At 38.3% G+C, this 23,370-nt stretch overlaps 1 protein-coding gene across 9 annotated transcripts in view; it reads left to right on the top strand.

The window, feature by feature from the left end:
- IPCEF1 (interaction protein for cytohesin exchange factors 1) overlaps positions 1-23,370 on the top strand; it is a 219,643-nt gene that overhangs the window by 186,982 nt on the left and 9,291 nt on the right. For 8 of the 9 annotated variants that reach the window (XM_020986647.2, XM_020986646.2, XM_020986649.2 and 5 more), the window contains 2 exons: positions 4,682-4,875; positions 16,415-22,784. In XM_020986647.2, the coding sequence (XP_020842306.1) occupies positions 4,682-4,875; positions 16,415-16,618 (398 nt within the window). In that variant the 3' untranslated portion in view covers positions 16,619-22,784. Of the gene's footprint in view, positions 1-4,681; positions 4,876-16,414; positions 22,785-23,370 lie in introns of those variants that run through there. The other variant, XM_020986656.2, reaches the window with a different exon arrangement.

A 23,370-nucleotide genomic window follows, 5' to 3' on the forward strand; every position in this document is an offset into this window, starting at 1 on the left:
AGTCATTTGGGCTCCTTTAACTATCACCAGAGTTTCTTAAGTGGAGCTGGACAACCAATTCTGGGGAATGTTACAGAGGGAAGTAATATTTTAACTAGATGATTTCTAAGGCTCCTTCGAACCCCAGGATTTTATGATCATGTGACAACAGAGATTTTTAGAGGAAATTATTGCAATTTGTTTTTCTTATTATGCAGAATTTTTCTTTTCCCATTTGCTTTCTGCAAGTTGTTAAACTACAGTACTTAGTAAAACACTCAAGTCATGAGCTATATAGTTACCCTTATTAACATTAAAGTACAACTACCAAACTACTTAAAAGTATCACAAAAATACAAATTCCTTAGGAAGCAGTTAGATGATACAGTGGATAGAACACTGGGCATGGGGTTCTGAGTTCAAATCTCGCCACCACCACCCCAGATACTTATTAGCTGTGTGACCCTGGACAAGTCACTTACTTTGCTTCAGTTTCCTCAACTATAAAACTATAATAACAGTACCTACTTCTCAGGATTTTTGTGAGGATCAAATGAGATAATATTTTTAAAGCCTATACCTGGCACATAGTAGATGCTTAATAAATGCTTGTCTGCCTCCCTTCCCCAGGACATCTGAAAATCCTAGAGCCATAGTCCTAAGTCCAAAACCTCTTCTAATTTTGAGACACTTTTTCTTCTGATCCACCTGAGAGTTGAAAAAAGTCTTGAAAGCTTAGTGGACTGAAAGCTCAAGCTAAGATGATCTTAGGCTGAATTTGGAAAAGCCGTGTCCAGGTCTAGGATGGCAACAGTGCCGTTGAACTCTGCTTTGATCAGACAGCATTTGAAATCCCATGTTGAGATTTGTTTACCACATTTTAGGAAGCACATGGACATGTTGGAGATCATCCAGAAGAGGGAGACCAGAATGATTTTGGGACCCAAAGCCATTCCATATAGTTTTCATTTCATATGAAGATTGATTGAAGAGACCATAGATATTTAGTCTGGGGAAGAGAAGAGTTACAGGGAACATAGTATCTGTCTTCAAGTATTTGAAGGCCTACTGTGTAGAATGGAGATGTTATGTTTAGCCCCTAGATGACAGGAGTGGGTGTAAGGTGCAGAGAGACAAAATTATAGTGTCATAAATTTAGATCTGGATGGGACTTTACAGGCCAGAGATGAGGAAACTGGGCTTGATAAAGGTTGAGTGATTTTTTAATGGTCAAACAGCTAAAAAGTATCTGAGGCAAAATACGTTCTAGTCTTCCTGATCCTAAACCCAGAACACTATTCATTACACCACTCTACCTCTCCAGGAGTGAAAAACATCCTTAAAAATAAGGAAGGAAGGATGGAAGGATGAACAGAATGAAGGAAGGAAGGATGCACAAAGGAAGGAAGGATTTTTTAAGTACTTCAGTTGAGGAAACTAAGGCAAACAGAGATCAAATGACTTACCTAGGATCACACGGCTAGGCCAGATTTAAACCTAGGTCTTCCTAAATCTAGGCCCAGTGCTCCAGGCCTAGTTGCCTAGGATATAGTTATACAAAAGTGAGGAATGCCTTCAAGCAAAGACTAGATGACCAGCTGCCATGTAAATTGGAGAGAGTATTCCTGTTTAGTTACAGATTAGACTCTGTGGCCTCAGACTTTCTTTCCAACTCAGAAAGCCTATGATTCTAACATTCTTACATTCTTAACCTAACTCTGAGATGGTTGTCGTGACTTGTTACTTCTGCCTTGTTGATCTCATCCATTGTGATGACAGTTGCACAAAATCTCTCTTGTGTTGCATGCGCACGGGCCCAGTCAGAAAGGCTAATTGTGCCCACATGTAGCTTTGAATGGAGTTTTCTGGCATTGTTCTTCCAAAACTGTTAAGAACAAAGTATTCAGGGCTAACCAATACCCTTGGCAATTAAGTTTCATTTGGAGAATTAAGAACCATTGTAATGCGAGCACAGTATCTATTTTCTTGATTTAAAAGAAAATGATGAGAACATTTGTAATTAATTTTCTTAGGTCAAACATTTTTTTCTTGAAAATATCATGTTCTTGAATAAAAATTCATAGAGTCAAAGGCTTGGAAGAGGGACTACTCTTAACCAAGTTATAAAATAGGAATATTATATCTGTCTCTAATGTCTTCAGGCTCCTTTCCTGTCTCTTGATGAAGCCTTCTCACCATTTCTGTCTAAGGCACAGTGCCCTCATCCACTGCCCCCTATCAAAACCTGCTTTTATGAAAGCACATGAAACTTATTTACATGGTGGTAACACTTTAATCAAATATTTGAATTAAGTAGGTATTAGTACTGTAAGTTAAAGGAAGCTGAGGCAAAATTTTAGGCATTATCAGGTAAGATAGCTATTTTGAGGATAGCCTTGAGAATCTTAACATGTTTGATAGTTTCCTGATTTGTGAGGTTAGCTCTAATTGGAAGGGACCTTACAAGATCACTTACTGAATTTCTCTCCTCTGCTCTCAGACAATACTCATCCCAGGATGATGAGAATCAATCAGCAAATATATATTGTATGTCCACTGTATGCCCAGCACCATTTCCTATTTTTATGAGCTTCCTAGAGAGGTGTTGCACAACCTCTATTTCAAAGAGATTTCAGTGCTTAGTAATTTTATGAGTTCTTTTTGTCAAAAGATTAAATTATTCAAAAGATTTGGTATTTTATCAGTATGAATGATAGATAAATCCTAGGCAGGTTAGGCCTGGATAGGGCACTAGGCTTGGAGTCAGGAAGACCTGAGTTCAAATGTGGCCTTAGAAAGAATTTATGACCAAACAAGAGATAGAGAACATTATGAAATGCAAAATGGATAATTTTGGTTACATTAAATTAAAAAGTTTTTGCACAAACAAAGTCAATGCAACCAAGATTAGAAGGGAAGCAGAAAGCTGGGAAACAATTTTTATAGCCAGGGTCTGATAAAGGCTCTATTTCTAAAATATATAGAAAACCGAGTCAAATTTATGGAATACAAATCATTCCTCAGCTGATAAATGGAAGGATATGAATAGGGAATTTTAGATGAAGAAAACTCTCTATAGTCATATGAAAAAAATGCTCCAAATCACTGTTGATTAGAGAAATGGAAAGTAAAACAACTCTGAGGTACCACCTCATACCTATCAACATGACTAATATGACAAAACAGGACAATGATAAATATTGGAGAAGATGTGGGAAAATTGGAACACTAATGCATTGTTGGTGGAGTTGTGAACTGATCCAGTCATTCTGGAGAGCAATTTGGAAGTATGCAAACTGTGCATACCCTTTGATCCAGAAATAGCAGTACTAGGTCCATGTCACAAAGAGATCATAAAAAAGAGAAAAGGACCTATATGTACTAAAATCTATATATCTATATATCTATATATCTATCTATATATATAGCTGCTTTTTTTGTGGTAGCCAAGAATTGGAAATTGAGGGGATACTCATCAGTTGGGGAATGGCTGAACAAGTTGTGGTATATGAATGTAATGGAATTCTATTGTGCTGTAAGAAATGATAAGCAGGCAGATTTCAGAAAAACCTGGAAAGATTTGAGTGAACCGATGTTGGATTGAAGTGAGCAGAACCAGGAGAATGTTGTACACGATGACCAACTTTAATAGACTTGGCTCTTCTCAGCAATGTGATGATCCAAGACAATTCCAAAAAACTCATGATGGAAAATACTATCCACATCTAGACAAAGAACTCTGGAGTCTGTATGCAGACTGAAGTATTTCTTTTCTTTTCTTTTTTCTTTCTTGTGGTTCTCCCCTGTTGTTCTGATTCTTCTTTCATAATGTGACTCATGTGGAAATACGTTTAATATGATTGTACATGTACAACCTATATCAGATTGCATGCTGTCTTGGGGATGGGGGAAGGGAAGGGAAAGAGAAAAAATTTTGGAACTCAGAATCTTGTGAAAGTAGATATCGAAAACTATATTTACATGTAATTGGGAAAGATAAAATACTATTAAGTGTGAAAGAAGACTTTAAGGGAAAAATATAGTGCATTTAAAAACCACCACCAGCAACAAAGCCTATATGTGGCCTTAGACACTGACTAGCTGTGTGACCCTGGGCAAGTAACAATCTCTATTTGTCTCAACTTCCCCATTGTGAAATGGGGATAATAACAGCACCTACCTCAAAGGGTTGTTGTGAGGATCAAATGAGATAATATTTGTAAAGATCTTAGCAGCCACTACTTTGTAGGTATTTTATAAATGTTTATTGCTCCTCCCCCTTCCCCTTTGTATGATAGTTCATTGAGGGAACTGGTGTTTAGCTTGAAGAAGACTCGGGAGGGAAATGATAATTGTCTTCAGGTATTTGAATGGGTTGCCATGCTGAGGAAGGATTAGTTTTTATTTTGTTTTGTTTTTTTTCTGTATGGCCTTAGAGGTTAGAACTAAGAGTAGTGGAAATTACAGAGTCCAGTTTGGGTTTGATATCAGAAAAAACTTCCTAATACTTTAAAGGTGGAATGGGCTGCCTCAAGAAATGATTGCTTCTTTTTCCTGAGAAGTGTTCAGACAGAGTCTAGACAATCATCTGTCACATTTGTCATAGTGGTGATATGCTATATCGATTGGAGGAGATGGTTTGTGAGGTCCTTTTCTACTCTCCAAATTAGTGATTCCCTGTGATAATTGTTTTTCTTTATAGAACAGACAAAAGGCCTTGAAGATGATGAAATGGAAAAGCTTTACAAATCTCTGGAACAAGCCAGTTTATCTCCTATTGGGGATCGACGACCTTCAACCAAAAAGGAGTTGAGGAAGTCATTTGTCAAGCGAAGCAAAAATCCATCCATCAATGAGAAACTCCACAAAATCCGGACGTTGAATAGCACATTAAAGGTAAAGTTTCTGGCTTTGAAATGAGCTTACAGCATGTTTAGCTCCAGGGGGAAAACCCTCTACTGGTATGGGAGCTCAAACTGCAATCTTCATAGGGTTATTTAATCCCGAGTATTTTGTGAGGTCTTGTGTGTGAGACAGCCAGTTAGCACAGTGAATAGAGTTCTGGACTTGAATTCAGGAAGAATTGATTTCAAATCCTCTCTCATGCCTTTGCTACCTCTGTGATCCTGGGAAACTTAGTTAGCCTCCTTCAATCTCAGTTACCTTATCTGTAAAATGGGGACGATCATAGCACCTACAGGGTTGTTTTGAAGACCAAATGAGCTAACATGTAAGCTATATTTGCAAACATGAAAGAGACATAAACATTATATAAAATATATGTATAAATTATACATACAATTATATATGTATATATAACATACATGTTTATATTGTAGATAAGTATAATGACCCTTCTTCAATAATCCTTGCTTTACATAGTCATTTTGAAGGAAAAATTCCAACATATGCCATTAGTTCCTCTCATTAACTTGTTCTAGGAAGCATTTTTGTTGTTCAGTTATGTCCAGCTCTTTGTGACCCTGTGAACCATACTATCCATTGGCATTGTCTTGGCAAAGATACTGGAGTGATTTGCCATTTCCTTCTCCAGTAGATTAAGGCAAACAGAGGTTAAGTGCCTTTCCCAGTGTCTGTGGCTGGATTTGAACACAGGTCTTCCTGACTTCAGCCCCAAAACTCTATCCACTGAGCCACTCAGCCGCTTCCTATCTAGTAAGCTTAAAGAGTGACATTAGGTTCAAAAGTAAATTAGAGATGAGCAGCATGGTGTAGTGGACAGAGAGATGCCTCTGCCACGTGCTGGCTGGGTGCCCTTGTAACAGTCATGTAACTTCCCTGAGATTCAGATAACTTGCTACAATTCCAGGTTGCGGAGAAGATTCAGATCAATATTGGTATTGGAAGTTTCTCACTGGAGATCCTTATGCCAGTGAAATCACAGGTTTAGTCCAAAAAGGCAAGCAAAACAAAAATAAATGGGATAGAATCTGTGGAACACTGATTGCTCTACTAAAGGATGTCATTTTAATTACTCTGCATGTCATTAAAACTTATAAGGGCTGTGACTGTAGGTGTGTATCGGCTATGTTCTGACCAAGGTCAGATTGGTGCCTCTTCTACTGAGTCATTTGCCGACTCAGTGGCTTCCAACTGAAGTTGCTTAAAGCTGGGAATTTGAATGAAAGCAGGATAGTGAAACATGCACATGTGTGATCATGGAGAAGCAGATGCTTTCATGACATGCTAACAATGCACAGGATGTGCCAGAGTTATTCTGGGTCCTCCTGTAACTAAAATAGTTCTTAATAGCAACGACATCCTGCTTCCATATCAGCATAATACCATGGACAGGAGTCTTAGAGACTTTGGAAAACATTCCCTGGAGTGAGAGAAAACATTTCAATTCTGGAAAGCTTTGATAAATCAGCTTGTTTATTTCTATTTTTCAATCTGTTTTAGCATCATGCATCATGAGTGGGCTACCAGGAAGCATTGGCCTTGGGAAGGAGAAATGCCACTTAACTCCTGAAGACTGGAATAAATGAAAAGAAAGTGGGGTATAAAGTCAAGGGGTTTTAGGTGACAAGAAAGGGAGAAAAATCCATGGCAAATGGCCTCAGTTGTGCCAATAAAATAACAGAGTGAGGGACTCAATGGGTGTTAAACAGGCTTCCCATGTTGGTCAACAAAAGATCAAATCATCTTAAAACATCTATTTGGAATCCTTTCCCTTTGTAGTGAGACTAGGAGAGAAAGCTTTGGGAGGCTATTTTAAAGAGTAAGGATTTGATATTCAATCTCTCTAAAATGAAGAAATGGCTCACCCCTTGCTAAACCATGCCCTGGATTACTCCCACCATCTGCTTCCCCTGTTTCTGTAGACCTGGAGGAAGTCACACAATTATGCTGAGTGCACTATAATTCATGTTCTCTAGCCTCAGCTAGGATGCTTACTGGAGCAGGACAATCTTTTTACTCCTTCCCAAATGATTCCCTGTCTCACTTTCCTTTTTTTTTTTGCTTGGGTAATTGGGGTTAAGTGACTTGCCCACGGTCACACAGCTAGTAAGGGTTAAGTGTTTGAGGCTATATTTGAACTCAGGTCTTCCTGACTCCAAGGCCAGAGCTCTATTCACTGTGCTACCTAGCTGCCCCTCTGTCTCACTTTACAAAGAGCTATTCCAAACCTTCCCTTTATCTCCAAGTTTTCTGCACCTCTTCTTCCTCCTCTCTCTCAGATAAAATCTCATTTCTTATTTTATTGGCATAATTGAGGCCATTTGCCATGGATTTTTCTCCCTTTCTTGTCAGCTAAAACCCCTTGACTTTATACCCCACTTTCTTTTCATTTATTCCAGTCTTCAGGAGTTAAGTGGCATTTCTCCTTCCCAAGGCCAACTCTTTGCATGTGTCTTGGATCTCATCCCCTTCAGTCTTCTCCAGCACATTTCATGCTCCCACAACATATCCCTTCTCAATGTTCAGTCTTTCCCTATCTCCTGGTTCCTTCCTTATTGCCCTCAAATATGCTCTGGTGTCCCCTATCCTTTAAAAAAAACCCCAAATCTTCATTAGATCTTACCATCTCCTTAAGTTATTATTCTAGGTATCTCTCCTCTTGTTATCTGACAAACTCCTAGAAAAAAATGTCTATACTCATTGACCACTTCGTTTTGTCTCACTCACTCTTCAACCCTTTTGTCTTCTGAACTTATAACAGCTGAAACTGTTTGGTAGGAAGTTAACAATGACGTCTAAATTGGCAAATCTAATAGCCTTTCCTCAGTTCTTATCCTTCTTGACTTCTCTGCTGCATTTGACACTCTTCTACTGGATATGGTCTTCTCTATGGATTTTCATGGCATAATTTTCTCTTTTTCCTTCTACATGTCTAATCACTCCTTTGCTGACTTATCATCCAAAAATATCATGCCCTTGTCTCACTATGCCTATTTCCCAAGTTGAGTCCTGGCCCTTTTCTTTTTTCTAGCCACACTTTCTCTCTTGGTGACCTCATTAGCTTCCGTGGGTTTAATTATTTCTAAGCTGGTGACTCACAGATTCATATATCCTACCCCAGTTCTCCTATGTTACTGACTGCCTGTTGGCCATTTCAGACTGGATATCCCAGAGACAACTCAAACTGAGCATGTCCAAAATGGAACTGTTAATTCTTTTCTCAAAACCCACCTCTCTTCTCTGCTTTTGTTGTGGGCATCACTTCCATTCTTCCAGATTTGCCCTCTGGTATTATTTTCATCTTTTCATTCACCTTAGTCCCACATGACCAATCATTTGTCAAATCTTGATGTTTCTATCTCCACAACATCTTTTTGATTCATCTTCATTTGTGTAGCTACCAATCACAGGTGTTCTGGGAAAACCAATATGCGTGACATGCTTTGAAGTTTAATCTAGATTATTAACATTTTCTCCAATCACTTTCTTAAGTTGAGACAATCAACAAAACAAATCAAAGTATAATTTGTAGTTTTTACCAACTTCCAAGGTATAAGTTGTTACACTGAAAATTTAACAATCATGAGCTCATCTTAGCTGGCTCCATCAAACCCTCACTACCATCATAATTCAAGTCCTTATTGTTTCTCACCTAGATTATCGTAATAGCCTTTGATTTGACACTGTGTCTCAATTTTTACCTTACTCTATTCCATACCTGCCAAAATAATTTACTTTAGGTACAGATCTGACCTTGTCACTCCCCTATTCATTTAACTCCAGTGCCTCCCTATTGCCTTAGGACTAAATATATACTATTCTGTTTTTTTATTTATTTTTTTATTATTTAAGTTATTCATTCATTTATTTTTAGGCAATTGGGGTTAAGTGACTTGCCCAGGGTCACACAGCTAGTAAGTGTCAAGGGTTTGGTCTGAGGCCAAATTTGAACTCAGGTCCTCCTGACTTCAGGGCCAGTGCTCTATCCACCTAGCTGCCCCTACTATTCTGGTTTTTAAAGCCCTTAACAACTGGGCTCCAGCCTATCTTTGTAGCTTCATTATATTGCACTCTTCCTCCTAATCTCTATAATCCAATCAAACTGGCTTTATCTCTGTTCTTTATATGTGGTACTCCAGCTCTTGTTTCCTTGTCTTTATGCTGCCCATTCTCCATGCCTAGAATACACTCTCTCTTCCTCTGTCTCAGGGAAGCCTTCTCTTCTTTCAGAACTAACTGAAGCACCATTTTGTACATTAAGCCTTTCCTCATCCCCTTAGATTGTATTCTCCTTGAGGGAAGGGACTGTCTTCTGACTCTTTTTGTATCTCCAGTGCTTGGCATATAGTAGAGCCTTAATAAATTTTTATCGTTTTATTAAGTCCCCCTAACTGCTATTGTTTACCTTTCCTTACTACTTTGCATTGATTCTTTTTATTTTGTGTATATTAATGTGTACATGTACATTCCTCCCTTAGACTATAAGCTCCTCAGAGCCCTAACACATACCAGGTACTTTATTGCTTGTTAATTCTTTGATTAATAAGACTGAATGGCCTCTAAGGTTCCCTCCAGCTCTAAATATATGAATTTATAGTTACATAAAGTAAATGAAAAGAGAAACACTACCTTTATGACTAATGTTGGGGTATAGGATTCTTGTTCACTTTATAAGCTAACCATGTTCCTGATAATAATTCAATTTTTTATATAGTGCCTTATGCCCCTGTGGGAGCAAATTGAGAAGTTAAATGACTCGTTCAGGATTGTAGTTAATAATTGTTAGAGTCAGATGAGCCCACATCTTCCAACTCAAAATCCAGTAATCTTTACTCTTAAGTAACACTGGCCCTCCTGTTCCATAAGGCTGTTGCAATGTGTAATTCATGTGTCCTTGTTTGATCACAAGATCACTAAATCTTTAAAATGAGCTGGAGAAGGAAATGGCAAACTGCTCTACTATTTTTGCTAAGAAATCCCCAAATCAGTGTTATGGAGAGTTGGACATGACTGAAAAATGACTTCACACAGACACACACACATAGACACACAGACATATTTAAATCTTTGTTATAGTAAGGACTAGACACGGGATCATTTTGTGGGTCTCTTTTTTCTTCCAATGAATATATTCTATTCTTTAGGGCAGGGAAAATAGAAGCCTCTTAAACAGCTACATGGCACAGTGGAAGGGTGTGCTAGACCTGGAGTCTGGAAGCCTGATTCAATTTGGCCAAAAAGGCTGTGTGAGCCAGGACAAGTCAGCTAACTTCAATTTGCTTCAGTTTCCTCACCTGTACAACGGAGATAATAATAGCACCTACCTCCCAGGGTATTTCACGATAAAATGAAATATTTGTCATAGTGCTATATAGACCTTAAAGGTCTATAAATGCTGGTGATGAAGATGATGATGATAATGATGATAATGTAGTCCCTGGAAGTATTTCTAGAGTGTGACAATATAGTCATTGTCTCCTATAGTCCTCCACAGGACTCAGCTCTCCCCTGGTCACTAGAAGTCCAAGTTGATAAAGAAATACAAGTTATTTAGCAAACCATACTCTACTGCCCCTTGTATCCACTCCTCCCCATTCTGTAATGAATCTTTTCTTTTGACTCAGTCTAAACCGCCATTCATTCTACACAAATATATGGGAAGCCCTTTGACTGAACCTAAATTTGAGAACCTGGAGGGCCACATGTGGCCTTGAGGCCACAGGTTCCCCACCCCTAGATTATGGGGCCGTCACTGAAAGACTGCATCTTCTGTGGGAAGGGAAAGTCCAGATTACCACAGCAAAAAGGGGCTCCTCACCAGAAGTGCAACAATATTAGAAAATACTTTTTTTTTAACGTAATAACCCATTAGGTAATACAGAAAATGTCTATGAAATGAGTGATTTTTAATAGTCTTCAGAATTAGTGGCTTGAGTGTGGACAAGACAAACACAGCAGAGAAGTTTCATGAAGAAACAAGGAGGTGCTTAAAGCAATAGTTCATATTGCCCATAGGCACCTTCTAGCAATAAAGACAAATCTCTGCCCTGATTACAAACTGGAAAGTAAGCTCTTAAAGTAAGTTCTTTCAGGAAGCTGGAAGAATTTAAATACATTTCCGTGAGATGTCATAATATAGATCCCCAGGTATTCTTGGGTTACTTCCATGATTGCTGACTTTTCACTAAGGCTTTTTTAGTTTTAACTCACCAGTGATGTATCCATCTGATTAGTTGACTGAACCATTGCAGGACTGACTGAAACCCTTACTAGCTGCATGCTCACCCACAAAGAATGCTTAGCTCTAAATAGTCAATGGTGGAAGACATTTTCAATAGTTAGGTCTTGAGTCCAGCCAAAGGTCGAATATTCACCCTTTGAAGTAAAAGTCAAACATTTATTCTCCTGTACAAAAATTCTTGGCTGTTTGCCAGAAAATCAGGCACAACATTCAAAGTAGTAACAAACAAAAAAACCAAACATTTATTCAACCATCATGAGCTTAGTATCATGCATCAATGTGGTCATTTCATAAATGCTGCCAGCCCTCATGGGAGATATTCTAGGAAAGAAACCCAAAATACTATTTTTTTCATTCACCCCTTTCCCTTTCTACTCATAAAAAAGGGAACCCAGAGATGAGACAAATATGGTGGAGGTTGCTTAGTAGAATACAAGGGAATTGTGAGTTTTGGACCCAACAGAGAAAAAGGATTCTCCCCGCCCCCCTAAGTTGAATACTGTTAATCATATAAACAATGCTTATTTTGAAAAATTTCTCCAAAAGCTAGATATTTGAAGAATAGATATTAAGTTTTCTAAGCAATAGAAGTATCTTAAGAACAATGTAAAATCCTTGACAGTGCCTGGCACATAGCAGGCACTTAATTAATTTTATTGATTAAAATATCATGGTCTGATTAGAACACACTGTCAATCTTAATGGAAGAAAAATTCTCTATAAGTTTTAAAATCTAGATCCTGGAAACACGGTTTAGTTTAATTCAATGAATATTTGTTGGGAGGTATTGTGGTGTGATGGTCTCTCTATTTCTGAATCTGGAGCTGTGTTACTTAAAAGTTCAAACCTTAAGTGAGTTGCCCTACATACTACTCATATGAACTTGGGCTAGTCATCTAATCAATCAATCAATTAAGATTCATCAATCAGTAGTCATTTATTCAGTAATTGCTACCTGCCAGGCCCATGATATGTGCTGTGGATAAAAAGACAACAAGGAATCAATGCCTGACCTTAAAAATTTCCCGTTCTAATGTGGGAGAGAACATGCATATAAATAGATATATACAAATCGTGTACAAAAAATAGATATAACGTAATCTTGGGTAAGGAAGGCACTCACATCTGGGCTCCAACATCCTATTCCATAAAATGAGGGAGGTGGCTATAAAAATCTCTAAGATCGCTTTTCAATCCAAATCCTCTAATCCTATTGTGCGCAAGGCCCCAGGGAAGACATAAAGATGAACGAAGAAGCCTACATGCTAGAACATGGAAGCTAACCAGAACTCCCCAACATTTTTCTAAAAAAATTGAACATAAGCACATAGGAGGGGCAAGTAGTGCTTCTTTTAAAAAATAAGTCTTCCAGGTCCCTCCAGATGTATTTACTCTCTATGCATATGACTTAGAATTAGAGAGATTTGGAATTGGAAGGGACCTGAGAGGTCATGATCTTGTCCAACCCCTCCTCCTTTTTCCGAATGAAGAAACTGAGACGGAAGGGATAATGTTCAATTACCTGCTTAATATCACACAGGCAGTAAATGGAAGATTAAAAATTTGAGCATAGCATTTCTGACTTTAAATCAAGTATTTTATCCACTGTATAATTTCCTGCCCAAATTTAGTTGACCTGCCTATTGTCACTCTAATTTTTCACCTGTACTCTTTCCCTTTCATGGCTTCTAGGCCAACTATGATTTTTAGCTTTAATTCATCAAGTCACCTCCCCATTTCTCATTTAAAAAATCTTAAATAATAATAACTCACATTTAGGTAGTATAATAGATAGAGCACTGGATTGGGAGTCAGGAAGACCTGAGTTCATATCTAACCGGAGACATTTATAGGCCCTGGACAAGTCACTTAACCACTATCTGCCTCAGTTTCCTCATATGTCAAATAGGAACACTGATAGCATCTATTTCCCAGGGTTGTTGTGAAGATGAAGTGAGATAATATTTGTAAGTGCTTTCCAGACCTAAACAGCACTATATAAATTCTAGCTATTGTCATTATTATGGGAAGCTAGGTAGCTCAATGGATAGAGTATCAGGCCTGGAGTCAGGAAGATTCATCTTCCTGAGTTCAAATCAGGCCGCAGACATTTACTAGCTGTGTGACCCTGGGCAAGTCACTTAATCCGGTTTGCCTCCGTTTCCTCATCTTTAAAATGAAGTGGAGAAGGAAATGGCAAACTACTTGAGAATCTTTGTCTAGAAAACCCCGACATGGGGTCATGGACAGTTGGAAATGACTGAACAATAAGAACAACAACAACAACAACAACAAAATACTTCTTTAGGCAACAAGGGGGATGCAAAAAATGGGCCTTGTTTTCCTATAACTTCTAATCCTGGGAAGAGCAGGGGGAGCTATATGACACATTAATACAGCTAACAGGGGTATAGAATAGAGAATGTGAGGTTAAAGGGATGATGTTCCTGACTGGGAGAATAAGGGGCTTACTGCCTGGTGAAGCAATTACAGACTGAGTTGTGTCTTGAAGGACTTGAAGTATTTCAACAACTACAACTTTGGAGTAGGACATGCCTGAGGACAGAGTGAGGCAGTGTTGATAGTGCTACTAGAAAATCAGTTGGAAGCTCATGTTTTGCTGATGATGGGTCAGCAGTGTCATCTTGGAAAGCATGGTTACTTATGTTAGCAGATGCAATGTCTAACACATATTTTGTATTATCGTAGCTCATAATGGGATGATCCCTATGTCTTGGGTAAAACTATATGATTCCTGGCACAAGGTAAATATTCAATCCATATCAAAAAAAAAGACTTGTTGATGTTCTTTGCATAATACACAGACTTTTTGAGGCCAGTTGAACCTCAGTAAATGGATAGAATTAGTATCAACTCTGTTTTATCTCTAGAGACTAATGCATGGATCATACATTAAAGTATTAAGTTGGGGGCAGCTAGGTGGTACAGTGGATAGAGTACCCTGCCCTGGAGTCAGGAGGACCTGAGTCCAAATGTGGCCGCAGACACTTACTAGCTAGCTGTGTGACCCTGGGCAAGTCACTTAACCCCCATTGCCTCCAAAATAAATTTGCCATTTCTTCTTCTCCTCATCCTATTGCATGAAAATACTTTCCCCAACCTTCTCTTCCTTTATTCCTGTCTCAGATGAAGGAGGTGGCCTTTCTCTTTGCTAAGACTAACTCCAACATGAACTGTTGATCCTGACTCTTCCTGTCTTCTCCAGCATATGGCCCCACTATCATCCTCATTCTACTTCTAATCTTCAGTCTCTCACTGTCTACTAGTTGCTTCTTTGCTGCCTACAATGTCCATGTCTACCTCATCCTTAAAAAAACAAAACCAAACCAAGCCCCCATTTGAATCAAACCCATTAGTTGTAATCCCATATTTCTATTCTCTTCACTGTGGAAGCTCACTTCATCCCATGGATTATTTCTTATATTGGAAGTACTTTCCACTCCTGAGCCCTCACCTTCTAATTGGCTAATTCCTCCCAGAGCCACCAATGTAAGGAGGAGATCCGGATCAAAGACGTCTTCATCCGTCTTCAGACTGTATGACAAATTCTCTCCTCAAGACTTTGTGTCTGGTGAATTCTTATTCCTTCCTCCCCCATCAGATTCCTTTTATGTTCACACATTAGAACATAAATTCCTTGAGGGAAGGACTGTCTTTCTGTTTCGGTTTGTATTCCCCTTGCTTAGCACGGTGCCTTGCACATAATAAGCATTTAATAAATGCTTGTTGACTGACTGACTCAACTGTTGGACTCTGCCTTCTATAGTAGGGTAGATGCCTTTACTACTTCTTTGTCAATTTGGTCAGATCATCAGCTGTCAAAGATTCAATTCTTATTCTTTGCAGGTGATTCCTGCATGTATGTATCCAACCCTAGTCTTTCCCTTGAGCTCTAGACAATCTCCAATTTCCTTTTGTACATCTTCAATTAGATATCCTGTTAGGTATCTCAACTCAATGTGTCTAAAACAGAGCTCATTATCTTTCACTACAACAACCCTCCCTACTTCTGAACTTATTTGTTGCTGTTGAGGGCACACCCATCCTTTGGGTTACTCCCACAGCCTCGAATCCTCATTCTTAAATCCCCATCCTCACATCACAGATCCATCCTGTGGCCACATCTTGTCATTTCTACCTTTTCAACATCTCCTGTTTGTGTTTCCTTATCTCCACTTAAGTAGTTACCACTTAAGTAGTTCAATCTGTCATCACCTCACAGGAGATATACTGAAATAGCCTCCTGGTTTGTCTCCTGGCCTTAAGTCTCTCACCACTCTATTCCATGCTGCACTCAACTGCCAAAGCGATTTTCCTATGGTAAGGAAAATCATGATACTCCATTCTCACCCCAATCCCTTTAATAAACTCCAATGACTCCCTATCATCTTCAAGACCAAATAGAAAGTCCTCTGTCTGGCATTTAAAGCCCTTCACAATCTGGCCTCTTCCTACCTTTCCAGTCTTACATTTTACTTCCCTCCACAAATTCTATTTCTTTTCGTTTCCACTGATCTGCTTACTATTCTTTACACAAAGTACTCCATCTCCTTTCTTTTTTTCCAAAATTTTTTTAATTTTAAACTTAAATACACAATAAGAAAAAGAAACATTATGGACTTAAATATTAAAACTTAAATACAAAATAAGAAAAGAAAAAAAAACCTGCCTTATGCTTGGCAGAATGTAAGAGATGGTTCAAAATATACAACAATAAATTTCCATTTCAAAAAAGCCTATGTAAGAAATACTAACACATTGTGTTCAGAGCTGTCCATTTTTTCTTTGCTTCCTTTAAGTTTTCTTTTGTTCTTCATCTCCTTTCACCATGCATCGGCACTGTCTGTGCCCCGAATCTATCCCTCCTCACCTTTACTTCTTTAATTTCCCTGATTCCCTTCAAGACTCAGCTCAAATCTCACTTCCTGAATGAAGCCTTTCCAGGTTCCCCAGATGTTAATACCCTGTCTTCTGACATTACCTTCCAACTACTCTGTATCTATCTTCTCTATATAGTGTTCTCTTCATGTTATCTCCCTGATTAATAGTGGATTCTTTGAGGGCTGGGGCCATTTTTTGCTTTCCCCTTTTATTCTTAGCACTTAGCACAGTGTTTGGCACATAGTAAGCACTTAATAAATGCTAGTTGACTGACAAAAGACTAATTTTTTCGAAGGACTAATCCTGGCTCTTTGGATTGTATGGAAAACATGACTCCATTTTTTATTTTTATTTTTTCTCTTTTACCAGTGTAAAGAACATGACTTAGCCATGATTAATCAGTTGTTGGAGGATCCGAAGCTGACGGCAAAGAAGTACAGGGAATGGAAGAGCACAAATAGCTTGTTGGTTCAGGAGATCTATCAACAGCAGAGTGCAAAGACTGCCGCTGAAGGGTCTTACCTGGAGCCTGAGGGACAACCTTCCTTTACCCATGTTGAAAGTTCTATTTGAGATCCAGCCAGAACTCTCTCCCTTACCTTGTTTTATCCTTGGCAACCCTTTAAGCTGCTATGAAATCTTACATTTTTCCTTAAAAGGTGACCTAAAAACTATTCCCCAGATCCTCAGATCTGGCCTGACAAAGCAGCTTCACTGGAAGCAAATTAGCTAATGCATGGAATCCCTATTTCAAATGACAGTGTATCCATTTGATGGATGAATCACTTTAATTCAGGTATATACAATTGAGGGCCTTCTATATATGAGGTGCTATAAGAGGTGAGGAAGTGGGGTGAGGGACATGATCTGCTTTCAAGGAACATACAACAACAATCTGTGGAATAGAGGTTTTCACTTACATGTGATTTTGACAGTTTCATGATTGAATCCCTCGGTAACAGGAAGAGAATGTGAAAACAAATATATGTGGTCTATCTTGTTGGCTTGCCATCTTTCCCATGTCACTTTTAGATGGGAAGAATACAGTATAAATGCTTTTTTGTGTGTTGCTATTTAATTCAGAATCTTGTCTTTGGGGCTGCAGATCACCAATCTCATTTCCACATCAACTTAAAGGGAATACATTGGCATTTTAAAAAAAAAGATTCAGAAGAGAGCTATTCCATGGAAGCAATGTTCTATCATTTGTGGACTCAAAGGACTACTTGACATTTTCAAATTTCACACTGGTTGGGGGAATTCTACAGCACGTGGAGAGATGTTGCTTGTGCACTTGGGGACATCTATTTTCTGACTTTTTTTCATCAACTACAGGAGTTAACCATGCATCGGTAAAGGTGTGTCTGTTATCTGTAGATTTGACTGTGGTACAACTACAGGATTTGCATTTGTGTGCAGGTGCCCAGGAGCCACACAGCAAGGATATTTTTGGCACCTGAAGTTTTTCAATTTCTTTATTGAAAGGAATGAAAAAAATTTTTGAGCTAATTAATAGTTGGCTCTATTTTTGTAAGGTTATCTGTCACTTTATGGCCTGTGTGAATATATAGCTATGTACATATAAATATGTATATGTTTGTTATTTAAGTCTATTTATAGAAGTCCAGATTTACCCGTGTTAATAAGATCATGCTATTTTTCCCTTGTTGAATAGCCTACATGTAGATATGTTTTTAATTTGAGAAAAAATGGGGATGCTAGTGAGTTGTTTCAGTCATTCTGCTGCATCGACTGTGAAGCCAGAAGTATTTTCAGGAAATCTGTAGGATATATATGGGGACATGCCAAATATGTTGTTTGGTTCCTTTATCTTCCATTGTAGCAGTATAGTATAAAGGAAAGCACACTGTACCAGGAATCAGAAGATCTGGATTAAGGATGTGGCTCTATCATTTATTAGTCATGGAATCTCGGCCAAGTCACTTGTCTTCCCTGAGCCTTGCTTTTCCCATCTATAAAATGGAGCTAGGAATACTGGACTAGACAATCTCTAAAGTCCCTCCCAGCTTTAACGTTACCTGATTCTCTTTCCATATTTATATGTGTAGTGGCATTCACATAATCATAGAACCTTAGGGTTGGGAGGGACCTCAGAGAAGTTGTAGTCCAAACCCATACCTGAACAATAATCCTTTCTACAGTATAGCTAGCAAGGCATCACCTCACCTTTGCTTAACGACATCCAGTGATGGGACATCAACTACTTCCTGAAAAACAGCCCATTCTATTTTTTTTTTTTGGCTAGGCAATGGGGTTAAGTGATTTGCCCAGGGTCATACAGCTAGTAAGTGTTATGTGTCTGAGGCCGGACTCAGGTCCTCCTGAATCCAGGGCCAGTGCTGTATCCACTGCGCCACCTAGCTGCCCCAACCCATTCTATTTTGTAAGAGTTCTAGTAGTTAGGAAGTTTTCCATTTCACAAGGCTTTCCATCTCTTTTTAACTCCCATCTGTTTCTCCTGGTTCTGTCCTCAGAGACCAAATCAAAAAACTCTAATATCTCATCCATTTGATATCCCTTCACATATTTGAAGAGAGCTGTCAACTATTTGTAAAACAAATAAACATTTAGTTTAAAATTATTTAAATTGGGAAATTTTGGCCAGAGAGGTCTTAGAGTTCATTACATTTTCATATATCTTTGTCATTCAAAAGAAAAAAAAAGGAATTCTATGTTTTGCTTCATTATAAGGAACCTCTTCCTTTAAACAGCTCCCTCTCACATTGCTATGTGTATGTATAGATATATCTATATATATATCTATATATACACATACACAACATATATATATTTCAACTATGAATATATATGTTATATATAATTGCATTGTTTGTGATTTTGGTCATATTATATATGTACATATGTGTATATATGTGTGTATATATAAAATGTGTATATATTTGCAATTATATATTTGTGTGCATATACAAACACACATGTAGTCAAATGCCAAATGGATGCAAACACTCCTGGAACAGCATTCTGATTAAGATGTGCTAGAAATCCTAATACTCCTTGTCAAAGATCAACTTGGTTTATTAGAGTAACAAGCTGAGGAAAGAAGCTGCTTCATTTAGGAATTATCTTAATCACTCCTCACTAGGAGACAACCACAGCTCACTTTGGTCTTACATCAAGCAGACTCTGAAATGGCACATTCTATTTCACAGCCTAAACATTAAAAAAATATGAGGGAACTCCTAAACTGTACCTATCAGCTAAATGAAAATATTCAATCAATTTTGGTAACATCCATTAGTGGTTAAGATGTCCCTCTTGAAAACTGAAATTCCACATGTTAAGCTCTGCCCTTGTCTCTGTATAGACTGGGGTGGTGGTGGTTGAGGGAAGGTGTGGAACTGGACCCAAGGAGTCAACTAAATGTCATTGGTTGTAATTCTTAGAATTATTACAGTCTTACTAATGCTTTGAAGCTTCCTCTGTTGCAAATGGAGTTACTCCATAGGCATTACTCTTTACATTGATAGATTCTAGTGGAAACTTTTTTTTTTTAAAAAGCATCACATGATGCTTAAAAAAGTAGTCATCATATAATGACTGATGAAAAGCCCACGTACTCCCAATGGTATCCTCTGATGTCAAGGGGATATGAGGAAGGCCCTCAAGCTATGGAGTAGATCTCCTGCAGTGAATTTAGGAAAGGACATGGAAAAGGATATCTAAAGGATGGGTATGCATGGGTTTAAGAGAATACCCTAATCAGTGAGATTACTGATCTAGTGGAGGAGGATAAATGAAGGGTACTATTGCACCCTCTCTTTTGAAGTTCAAGTAATATTGGAAATAGATCTAGAAAGTTGAAAACCTTGTCCTGTCCCAGGTAATGGTAGTTTTGCATTACTGAGTATAGAGGGTCTGACCAAGAGTCAAACTAATAAAGTTATTAGGTAAGGCTCTCCAGATAGCTTCCTGTGGAAAGTGTGGAAATGTCTTCACTGTGATGTATAAGAAGACTGATGGAGGTGAACGTTTTGTGTTTCTTCAAAAGAAATGCTATAGTTACTTGTCGCGCCACCAATGGTTCAACTTCTTTTAGGAATGTTCATAGAAATTTGCTCAAGGTAGGTCACTGTGGGTTAAAAGATGAATGAAAAATGGCATCAATTAAAGCTTATTTTTAGAGGTCAGGTTCTCATGTATCCTGTAACTAACCAAAACCACTCAGATGCACCAGGAAAACTGGATTCATCTAGAGCTACCCTAACCTCTACAGGGTCCCATTGAGAGTAGGTGGTTCAGAGCTTTCCTTGGTGGCTGAGGTCAAAAGAGGATACCCCCTAGAGACACCTCAATCCAGACCTGACTCAAGAGAGGTCATCTCAGAAGATGGAGGGCCAGATATAAGATTTGCTGCCATTCTTCCTCCTCATTCTACAACTCACAACAACGTGCTGTTCACAGGAGTCAGCACCAGAACACTCTGAAGAATATGCTTTGGTGGTGACATTTGGGACGACAAGTCTTTCAACTAGCATCTGGGTCCTCTGTGAGCCCTCTTGCATATGTCATAGAAAACCAGTTCTTGGAAAGTGAAAGATTCAAAGAACATTGCAAAAAATGCCCAGAGACACATTTCTAAAGGTTCTTAGAAGCCCCAGAAGTATTGATATTTGGAGTAGAATTTAGATGTAACATTGATGTGGAAAGCAGAAACTAGAGAAGAAGAGACAGTTTGACATACATTAATGAATTAATTAAATATACACTGAAGGTCATAGTGGTTCAGTCACAGAATCAAAAATTTAGCAGTTGAGAGAGATTTTTAGCAGTCAGATAGTCAAACCCATATACCCACATTTCTCTGCTATAACATGCTTAACAAGTGGTCATCCAGCTTGAAACCTTCCCGCCATTGAAGGGAAATATATCACCTCTTAAGGCATTTCATGCCATTTTGGGGCAGCTCTAATTGTTAGAAAGTTTTTTTCCCCAGCACTGATCATAAATTCACTTTTTTGCAACTTTTATTCATTGCTTCTGGTTCTGTCCTCTGAAAGGAGATACTCCCTTTTACCTGTGATGGCAGAGAAAGCCCTCTTTTCAAGTGTAGTGGAAATTCCTTACTTCATCCCTTTCACCTCCCACCTACGACCGTAATAATGAATTATTATATGAATTGGGGACACAAACCATTTAACTTACTAGTATGTTTTCCCTCATTTTGTTAAGATAAATTATACCATTAGGCATTTGGAGATCCTTGAATAAAATGGACATTTAAAAAACTGATAGCATCCCACTTTCCCACTTTTTTTGTGAAGAGGGAATTAGAAATTGCCACAGATTGTTACTTTGGCCAAAACCCTTAACCTCAATTTCTCCGTAGGTAAAATAGGTATTGTTTCCCTTATTCCCATAGAGATGTTATGAAAATGAATGGGATAGTCAGATGTTCAAGTAATAAGCCTTTGGACTTCAAAAGGTGCTATACAATCCCAAGGGATTAAACATAACCAAGTTTCACACTTAATATTAGTAAGTATCTTTCTAAAATGTACTCCCATGAATTGTTCTCAGAAATACTTGTATTAGATATAGACCCACACATATTCTAGGCAATGAAGATCAAACTATGAGACCATACTAAATAGCTATCAGGGTCCAAAATGAAGTGCTAGGTGCAGTATTTCGCTGACTTAATAGTACTATCAGCCTATAAGCTCCATGAGGCCAGGGACTGCCTTCAATTTTGCATTCTAATGGGACTAATAAATAGCAGGTGCTTAATAAATGATTATTGGATTCAGTTGTTAAATTTGAATTGGACCTTCCTATCCATGTTCCTCTTAATATAGCCAATATGTCAGTATTCTCATTTCAAAGTAAGAAAACTGAGTTTCAGTAAGGTAAAAAGGTGATGTGCTTTTTGCAGCATGACATAGAGGAAAGAACACTAGATGGAGAATCAGAGACCTGGATTCTAGTCCCAGCTTTTCTCCTAATTAACTGATTTGGAGCCAGTCATTATAACCTCTTTGGGGCTCAGTTTCCTGCTGAAAATCAAGGGATCTCTGAGATCTCTTTCAGTTCCAACATTCTAAGACTCTCAACAATTCAGAATTATAAGTCAGATAAACAGAATGTTATTGTGCTGGGGAGCCAGGTTTCTGTTTAAGGTAGAGTCAGTGAGGCTATTCTGTGGTACATGGGTCAGCCACAGGTATCACCATAAAAGACCATAGACTTCTACGAATGATTTTCAGCTGTGGAAGACTGTGTGAAGGTTCGGGTTCGGTTTTTTGTTGTAAGAATGTGAGAAGTTGTGGGTTTGCTTTTTTCTGTAAGGCAGGAAGTGGCTTTCCTGCCTTCAGTGTAAATAGGTATTTTACACACACACACACACACACACACACACACACACACACACACACACACAGAGCCAGGGAGCATCACGATGATCTTTTCACATACTTTGCAACTTCATTTGTTGTGAAAAGGAGAACTGAGCTGTTCCAGACTAATTGCACCTAAAATATTGAGACATGTCTCTCTGGAGAATTGTTTTTCAAGCATCATGTGATCCAAAGTAGAATGGAATCACTGCCTTTTCTTGAAGTGGGCAATGTGATATTTAGAACCACATGGATGGATGTTTTGATCCTATTTTCTGATTGTTCCTATTTTCTAGAAATGCTCCAGACTCTCATGTTGTCAAATCTGAAATAAAATGTAGGAAGAATCACCTTATGCTTTTAAATTGCATTGCCAAATGTCTTTTTAAAATATTGAACAAAGGAAAATAACGTTTAGTAAAGCAACACAGAAGGACTGGCAGGAAATTTCTGAAAACACTCGCTGTTCATCTACTTCCCTGTTTGCTGCTCTGCGCCGGAAAAGAAATGTCATGTTCTGGGGCCTCCTCCTTGTTCAGGCTTTTTGTGCTATAAAGGTTAGAGTGACCTCTTGTGGAAATGAAGTGAGCTTCCCCACTTATCTGAACAAATTGAATGGCCCCAAATAGTCACTGGGTTTCACATTCTGTTGCTGCATGTTAATTTATATTGTTCTGCAAATAAAGCTCTAATGATGTTGGGGAAATCTGTTTTCAAATGATAACTTACTGTTGTCTTTTCAAATGATGCATGTTTTCGAATGTGCAAGAGCTTTGGAAATAATTCCTAGCATTCATCAGCTCTGACAAAATTGTATTTCTGCTATAAAATTTGCATTGCATATTTTCACTGCTTCCTTCTTTACCGTTTCTAGGTGTTCCCAGTGTTTTGTAGTATCCACAGTATCATTAAACTTTGAGGTTTAAATTTACAGCAAAAAGTTCCCCTAAA

Source organism: Phascolarctos cinereus, unplaced genomic scaffold (assembly GCF_003287225.1).
Source record: "Phascolarctos cinereus isolate Bilbo 61053 unplaced genomic scaffold, phaCin_HiC Scaffold_5;HRSCAF=322, whole genome shotgun sequence".
Taxonomy (NCBI): Eukaryota; Metazoa; Chordata; class Mammalia; order Diprotodontia; family Phascolarctidae; genus Phascolarctos; species Phascolarctos cinereus.